Below are 10,000 nucleotides of genomic sequence, written 5' to 3'. Positions count from 1 at the left end.
TTATATTATATATATATATATTATATTAAAATTTTAAAATTTAAAAAGAAAAAATAAAATATATTAATATTCCTATTGATATATATATTATATAATATAATAATATATATTTTTCTTTTAATACATAAATATTATATTAATTTTTAAATATAAATTTTAAAATAATAATATATATATAATATATACTAGTAAAAAATATATCTTTTTTTTTTGTAGTCTTTGTATTTTTATGTGTATAAATATATATAATATAATTTTATATATTTTATATAATATATAATTAATATATATTTATATATATTTATATATATAATATAAAAAATTTTTATATAATATTATATATATATTATATTATATATATATATATAATATATATATATACTCAAAACACACGCCCCAAAAAGAAAAACCCCACACACACCCACATACACCACGAACACCACACACAAACACAAAACACCACACCAAAACCCCACACACATACATACTACCAGAAACACACACACACCCACACACACCACACACACCACACACACACAAACCCAAACACACCACCCCACACGCACAATACAAAACACCCACACACACACCACCCGCACACCAAACCACACACACAAAAAAAACACAGAAAAAACAGAAAACCCACACACACACACACACACACACCCCACCCAACACACGCACCAAATACCCACCACAAACAACCACCACACACACAAACCCCCCCACCACACACACACAACAACCACAACCACACCCACACACACACCACCCCCAAAAAATATAAAATATATATATATAAAATTTAATATAATTAACATATAAAAATTAATAATATGTATATATATGTAGTATTATATAAAATAATAATAAAAATATATATATATATATATATTATAAATTTTTTTTAATACACACCACCACACACCAAACACACCACACACACACCATCACACACAACACACACACACCACACACAATAATATTATATAATATATATATAAATAATATAATTTTATATAATAAAATTTATATATTTGATAAACATTATATATACATTTTAATATATACATGCATATAAACATAATATATATATTATAAAATATAATATTATATTAATATAATATATTATAACACTGAATACCCGCACACCAAAACACCAAAACCCCAACCCCACACCCCCAAAAAACACACACACACACACCCAACCCCCACACCCCACACACACATACCACACACACACAACCATACCAAATACAAATAACACACACACAACACACACGACACACACACACACAACACACATACACAATACATGCTCAAACACACACAAATAACACCCCCCCACATAATTATATATAAAATATATATATATATATTATAAATATAATTTATTAAATATTTTTCTACATATATAATAATACTATGTTACATATACAAAACAAATAACGTTACATTATGAAAATTGAAATATTACATAGAATATAATACAATATATATTAAAAAAAAATAGAATAAAAATAATATAATAAAAAAAAATTAAAAATAAAAAAAAAAAATATAATACACATGTAAAATAAAATAAAAATAAATATAAATTTTAAAAACATTATATATATAAAATAAAATATATAATATTGTGGTGGTGTGTGGGTGTGTGTGGGGGTGGTGTGTGGTGTGGTGTGGTGTGGGTGTGGGTGGCATTCTGTTTATTGTACACCACACCACACACCCACACACACACAACCCACCACACCCCAAAACACACACACACCACAACAAAAAAAAAAATTAAAAAAAAATAATAATTTTAAAAATTTTTAAAATAAATGCACACACAACCAAAACACCACACCACACACACACCACAACACACACACACACACACAAAAATTTAAAAATAAAAAAAAAATAAAATTTTTTAAAAATTTTTTAAAATAAAAATAAAAATAAAAGGGGGGAAAAAAATATAAATATAACATTAAAAGCAAAAAAACAAAATTTAAAAAAAAATTTTTTAAAAAACAAAAAAAAAAAAAAAAAAAATTTTTAAAAAATAATTTAAAAAAAAAAAAAAAAAGAAAAAAAAACACACGCACACCAAACAACCAAACCACACACACCACCACACACACACACACACCACAACACACACCAAAACACCCCCACACACACACACACAAACACAAAAACACACACATACAACATACACACAACCAAACACACACCCCCCAACAAAAAAAAAAAAAATAAAAAAAATTAAAAAAAAAAAAAATTTACATATACAAAACACAAAACGGGGATAAGAAAATAGGGAAAAAACAAAAAATAAAAAAAATAAAAAAAATAAAAAATAATAGAAAAAAAATTTTAAACAAAAAAAAAAATTTTAAAAATTAAAAACATATAAAAATTTTAACAACCACAACACACCAAAAATAAATAATAAATAAAAAATAAATGATAATTTTAAAAATATAATATTTGGGGGGGTGTGGTGTGGTGGTGTGTGGGTGTGGGGGGGGGTGGTGCATTTATGTTTATTGTCACACAACACCCACCACACACCACACACACACACACACAGCACACACCCCACACACACACACAACACACCACCACCACACACACCACCACACCCCCCACCAAAATAAAAAAATAAAAAAAATATAAAAATATATAATTTAAAACAATATAAATAGAATATAAAAATAAAAATAAAAAAAAAAAAAAAAAAAAAATTTTTTAAAAAAAATTTTTAAAAAAAAAAAAAAAAAAAAATATAAAAAATTTCAAATTTAAAAAAAAAAAAAATATTTAAAATAAAAAGAAAAAAAAAAAAAAAGTTTTTTAAAAATTTTTTAAAACGTAAATTTTTATAAATTTTAAAATTTAAAAAATAATTTTAAAAAATATAATAATTAAAAATTTAAAAAAAAAAACTATATAATTTTAATATATAATATAAAATTTATATATACAAAAATTTTAAATAAAATAATTTTTTTTTTATTTTATATTATATTTATATATAAAATATATATTTTATATTAATTTTTTAAAACCCATTTTATTTTTTTATATAATTATATTTACATAATTTATATATATTTTTATATATTAAACTTATTTTTATTATATTATATATATTAAAATTTTTATTAATTATATTATATTTATATTATATAACAAAATATTTAATTTTGTATAAATATATATATTTTTTTATATATATTATATATATATATATTATTTTATTATATAAATTTTGTGTGTGTGTGTGTGTGTGTGGTGTGTGTGGTGTTGTGTGTGTGTGTGAGTGCGTGTGTGCATGTGTGTGTGTTTTTGTGTGTGTGTGTGTGGTGTGTGTGTGGTGTACATATAAAAAATGAAAGCCCACCACACACACACACACACCCCCACACACACACAACACACCCACAAATATATATTATATATAATATTAAAACTATATATATAAATATATATTATATTATATTTTATGTGTGTGTGTGTGTGTAGTATATATATAATATTATGTATATATTAAAATATTAATATATATATTATATATATATTATATGATTATTTTATATTTTACTTAAAAAATAAATAATTATATATATATTATATATATATTTGTCATATGTAATATATTTAATAATACATTATATCATCGTATATATGTGATTTGATTTTAACATTTTTTTTTATGTAATATATTTTATTTTATATATAAATTTTATATATATATATATATATATAAAATAAATATGTTGTGTGGGTGTTTTTTTGTGTGTGTTTAGTGTGTATTTGGGTGTTTGGATGCTGTATGTGTGTGTGTGTGTGTGTGTGTGTGTGTGTGTGGGTTGTGTGGTGTGGTGTGTGTGTGTGGTGTTGTGTTGTGTGTGTTTCTGTGGTCGGTGTATTTGAGGAGTTATATATTAATATTAAAATATATATATATATATATTATATATAAATTTTAAAAAATAATTTTAAATTTTTTTTTATTTATATATTATTTTTATAATATTATAAAATTATAAATATATTTTTTATGCATGTAATAGTTAAAATATTTTTTATGTATATACAATATATATATAATAATATATAATATATATAAATATATAAAATTTATTAATATATAAATATATATAATTATATAAATATATGTGTGTGTGTGGTGTTTGGTGTTTGTGTGTGTGGTGTGTGTGTGTGTGGGGTGCATGTAATATATAAATATATTATAATATATTATAATTATATATTTATATATATATATTTTATATTTGTGTGTTGTTGTGTGTGTGTGTGTGTGTGTGTTGTGGTTTTGTGGTGGTGTGTGTGTGTGTTGACATATAAACATGAAGCACCCCCCCAACCCCCACAACCACACACACCCACACCACACACACACACACACACACACACCAACATATATTAAAATTTTATATATAATAATAATAAATTTAGTATAAATTATATAATAATATTAATTAAAATATTATTGTCATGTGATGGATATATTTTTAATAAATATTTTAAATATTTTTAAAATTATAAGTTATATAATTTTTTAAACATAAAAAAATAAAATAAAATGTATATTATATACAATTTTAATAACAAATTTTCAAGAAAATTTAAATGTGATTTTTAGGGGGGAAAATAGTAAATATAAATGATGTTAAATAATTAAAAATATATATAAAAAATATAAATATATTATAATTAAAATTTTTTGGGGGGTGGGTGTTAGTGTGGGTGTTTTGTAGCAGTAGGGTAGGTTGTGTGTGGGGTGTCGTGGTGGGGGGGGGTATTTTTTTTTTGTAGGTGGGGGGGTGGGGGGGGTGTGTGGGGGTTGTGTGGTTTTGGGGGGGGGGGGTGTGTGGGTGGGTGGGCTGGTGGCGGGCGGGGGAAAAATTATAAAAAAAAAAAAATTAAAATAATTAAAAAGTAAATTTGCAGAAAGGTATATAAATATATTTTTAAAAAATATAAAAATAAATTAATAAAAATAAATAAATATTTTTAAAAATTAATTTTAAAATTTTGGTGGTGTGGCGTGTGGGTGGGATGGGTGGGGGTGGGGTGGGGGTTGTGGGGTGGGTGCGTAATATATAAAAAAATATAAAAAAAATATAAAATTATAAAATAATAAAAACAACATCAATTAAACATAAAATTAATTTTAATAATAGGGAAAAAAAATATAAATTTTAAAATTTTAAAATTTTATTTATGGTGTGGTGGTGTGTGGCGGTGTGTGTGGTGTGTGTGTGTGTTTTGGTGGGTGGGGGTTTTGGTGTGGTGGTGGGGTGTGGGGGGCGTGTATGTGTGGCGTTGTGTGTGGTTGTGTGTGGGTGGTGTGTGTGTGTGGTTTTGTTGGGTTCTGTGTTTGTGGTGTGTGGGTTTGTGTGTGGGGTGTGTTGGGGGTGGGGGTGTTTGGTAGGTTCGTGGGTGTGGGTGTTGGTGTGGGGGGTTGTGGGGTGTGGGTGTGGTGGTGTTTGGGGGGTTTTTTGGGTTTTGTTTTATGTTTTTGGGATGGGTTGGGTGTGTGTGGGGGGTTTTTGGTGTGTGGTGGGTGTGGTTTTTTGTGGGTGGTTGGTGTTTCTTGGGGGGCGGTGTATTTGAGATAATAATAATATAAATAATAAATAATATATATATTTAATTTTATTATAATTTAATATTTAAAAAATAATAAAAATAAATAAAAAATAAAATAGAAGATATAACATAAATATTATATTAATTTATACCATATCATACAAAGACTCAGAAAAAAAAAATATATTTATACTATTAATATATATAAAATTTTATATATATAAATATAAAATAATATAATTATATAATGTATTTTAAAATATATAATAAATATATATTAATAATTATAAATTAATTAATAATATTAAATATTTTTTCGTTTATTATAAATATATTATATATATATAAAATAATTAAAATTTAAAAATAATATATATTATTTATAGTAAATATAATACATTAATAAAAATAAAATATATATATATAAATATTATTAATTTTTTATATAAATAAACACTGTATATAATAAACCATAAAATATATAAATATTTTAATATATATATATATAATAATTATAATATTTTGGGGTGGGTTTTTGGTGGGTGTGTGTGGTGTGTGTGTGTGTTTGTGTGGTGGTGTGGTGTGTGTGTTGTGTGTGTGTGTGTGGGTGGGTGTGTGTGTGTTTTTATTCATATGCCCACAACCACACACACACACCACACACCAACACACACCACACATGTATATTATGCATGTTATTGTAATTTTTATTATGTATCACACACGACTACACACACACACACACCCCAAAAAAAAAAAACATCTAATATTAAATTATATATTTTAAAAAATATATATTATAATAAATATTGTGGTGTGTGTGTGTGGTGTGTGTTTGTGTGGTGTGTGTGTGGGGTGTGTGGTGTGTGTGTAGCTGTGTGTGGTGTGTGTGGGTTTTGTGTGTGGGGTGTGGTGGGTGGTGTTTTCTTTATGTGTGTGTGTGGTCCTTTTTGTGTGTGTGTTGTGTCTGTGTGTGTGTGGTCTGGGTTGTGTGTGTGTTGTGTGTGTGGGGGTGTGTGTGGTTGTGTGGGTTTTGTGGGTGGTGTGGTGGGTGTGTGGTTTGTGTGGCTGTGTTTTGGGTTATTATATATTTATATATATTTAAAATATATTTATTTAATATTATATCAAATTTAAAGTAAATTTTTTCTATTATATATTTTAATTATTAAAAAAAAAAAAAAAAAAAAAAAAAAAAAAATATATATATTATATATATATATATATATATATATTATATATATACATATATGTGAATACACACACAGACACACATATAGTGTTCATATATATGTACATGTATATATACATATATATAATAATATATAATATATATATATATATATATATATATGATATATATATTATATATGTGTGTGTGTGTGTGTGTGTGTTGTGTTGTGTGTGTGTGGTGTGTGTGTGTGCATGTGTATGTGTGTGTGGTGTGTGTGGTGGGTGTGTGTGTGTATGTGTGTGTGTGTGTGTGTGCATTTGTATTTGTGTGTGTGTGTGTGTGTGTGTGTGTGTGTGTGTATGAATATCTATTTATCTCTCTCTCTCTCTCTCTCTCTCTCTCTCTCTCTCCTCTCTATATATATATATATATATAATATATATATATATATATATATATATAATGATATATATATATATATGGTATATATATGTGTGTGTGTGTGTGTGTGTGTGTGTGTGTTGTGTGTGTGTGTGTGTTTGTGTGTGTGTGTGTGTTGTGTTATATATATACATATATATATATATATATATATTATATAATATTATATATATATATTATAATATATATATATATATATATATATAATATGATATATATATGATATATATAGATATATATATATTTATATATATTACATATATATATTATATACTATATATATATATATATATATATATATTATATATATATGTGTGTGTATATATATATATATAATATATATATATATATATATATATATATATATATATATATATATATATATATAGTTAGATAGATAGATAGATAGATATATAGATAGATAGATAGATAGGTAGGTAGATAGACAGATAGATATAGATATATTTATATATACGTACATACACACATTCATATACATACTTCCTTTGAAGTCTATACCTTTAAATCTCTCCTTGTAGAGAAAAAGTCGAAGTAAAAACAATGAAAAGCCAAGCAATTATTGCCAGACTTCACGAAAAAGACAAAACAAACTTCGGTTTTTGAAAAAAAAGAAAGTTCTTGACCCAAACGACGAATAAGCTTTTGTTTTTTTTCTGATTTTTATGTTCTTTTTACTTCCTCTTCCCATTATTTTTTTCTTACTCTAAAGAAACTAATTGATCGGCTTTCAACTCAAAAGAATTTAAATCGCTTTCAAGTGGTGGAAACTGAGATGTTTAGCACACACCCACACACACACACATATTTAGTGTATAAGTTTCCTCTCTGTTTTTATCTTTATATCTCTATGCCTCTGTTCGTCTCCGTGTATTTCCTGTCTCACACTTTCTGAATCTTATACGCCTTTTGCACTCCCCCCTTCTCCCCCACCCCAATCCTCCTCCTATTCCCACATCGCATCCCTCTTCCAAACCCGCTGCGGTAAGAACTCGTTACAAAAAAAAAATAAAGAAAAAATCCTACAGCCTACCGATTTCACTTCCCGCAAATCCAAAAGCGATTTATAGACGAAATGACATCGAAAAGAGATTTATTACCTCTATTCCACCTAATGACCTGAAGTCTCTGATTTATGTCTAGATTCTCTCCTAATAGGAGGCTGGGGTCGGAAGGAGAGCTGGGAGTGGGCCCACGGGTGGTAGGGGGCGGGGTGGAGTAGGGGGGGGGAGCGGCAGGGCTAGAGAGGGTCCAGCAGTGGGATTGGAAGGTAGGGACCACTGATCTAAAAAAAAGACTGGATCGAACAACCTGTGCTTTGTTGTGAAGCGCTATTGAAAACTCCGGCGCCATGACAGTGAGACCCAAATGATTAGTGGATGACTTGGGGCGCAGTGGAAAATTGCTGTGATTTCCCAATGAAGTCTCTGCTTTGCATGAATTAAGGTGAGTTTCTATCCAGAAAGCAGTTTTCAGCTATTTTCTAACAAAATGATAAACTAGAGATATTTCTAGACTAGTCCGTCAGCATCCGTTTGCAGCTACAATCAGCGTAACAGAGAAATTTGCTTTGTTCGTTTAACTTGAAAATAATTATCAAGGTGAAGGCGGCCTGAGGCGATTTGAACTTTATTTGGTGCCAAAAAGCAGAACACTCTTATTCAACGTTTGATACTCTGGGGATTTAAATTTTCAAATAACTTTTGGTACGAGTACATCTTCGCACAAAGTTCATAAGAAAATCGTGTGCCAAACATTATTGGTATTTGAATCATTACCACCATATAGTGTTAATGAGTTTGGTATGTTTACCTCTAACTTTCCCGCACATTGGGTCTCAGTGTCATGGCGCCCACTAAGAGCCATTGGCTTCATAAACCTTACCGCGAAAACATAGGAAGCTCGATCCAGTCTTTTTTTTAGACCAGTGGTAGGGACAGCGTAGAAAATGGGTAGAGGGGGCCCATGGTTTAGGTTTGTTGATGAGAACATCTCATATTCACCACTATTATAACAACTGCTTATATAGATAAGCACACGCAAATATGTACACACATATACCAAAAATTGAACACACACGCACACGTACTCTAACACACACGCACATATGCTTAGACTCATCCATTCAACATACAAACATATACATTTATAAAATACACGCATACAACATACACCCCAAACACACAAACAGACACGTAAACACACTGCCAATCAAAAAGTAAAACAAACCTACCATGCTGATAAAGATGGTATAATTAAATATAAACAATTGGCAATCGTAACAATGAATAACAAGGAATGAAAACGTACCGGGTTTATATGCCTTACTTTGTGTGTATTCATAAAAAGACACGAAAATAAGTTCAAAATAAGAACATTGTTTTGAAAAGTAAACAAAATAAAGGAAGGGAGGAGCGAAATCTGAATAAAATGAATCAGAATAAAATTTGGCAAGTGCAAATAAACATGAATGAAAGAAATAATGAACTAACAATTATCTAAGAGAAATCGAAGAAAAGTACAAATGTATACGAATCTAATAAGTAAATAAATGAAGTTAAACAAAACAGGGATGAAGAAACGACATGGCAACCGTAAATAAAAGGGGATGAAGAAGAAGGAGCAATCACCTTTTAGTTTTTCCATCGGGAGCCATCTCGTTGATTGCTGTCGCACCTGTCTTTACTCTCCTAATGAATCCTGGGCAGGGAGGAGGGGAGGGAGTGAAAAGAGAAGATACAAGAGAAAAAA

General features: G+C 27.6%; 1 protein-coding gene across 1 annotated transcript in view; it reads right to left on the bottom strand.

The window, feature by feature from the left end:
* Nucleotides 1-10,000, bottom strand: part of LOC119576027 (glycoprotein-N-acetylgalactosamine 3-beta-galactosyltransferase 1-like) — a 72,386-nt gene that overhangs the window by 41,252 nt on the left and 21,134 nt on the right. The window contains exon 3 of the mRNA XM_037923555.1: nucleotides 9,926-9,939. Coding sequence (XP_037779483.1) covers nucleotides 9,926-9,939 — 14 coding nt within the window. The remainder of the gene's footprint in view (nucleotides 1-9,925; nucleotides 9,940-10,000) is intronic.

This window comes from Penaeus monodon, chromosome 8, assembly GCF_015228065.2.
Source record: "Penaeus monodon isolate SGIC_2016 chromosome 8, NSTDA_Pmon_1, whole genome shotgun sequence".
Lineage (NCBI taxonomy): Eukaryota > Metazoa > Arthropoda > Malacostraca > Decapoda > Penaeidae > Penaeus > Penaeus monodon.
This window is presented reverse-complemented; position numbering and strand designations above follow the sequence as displayed.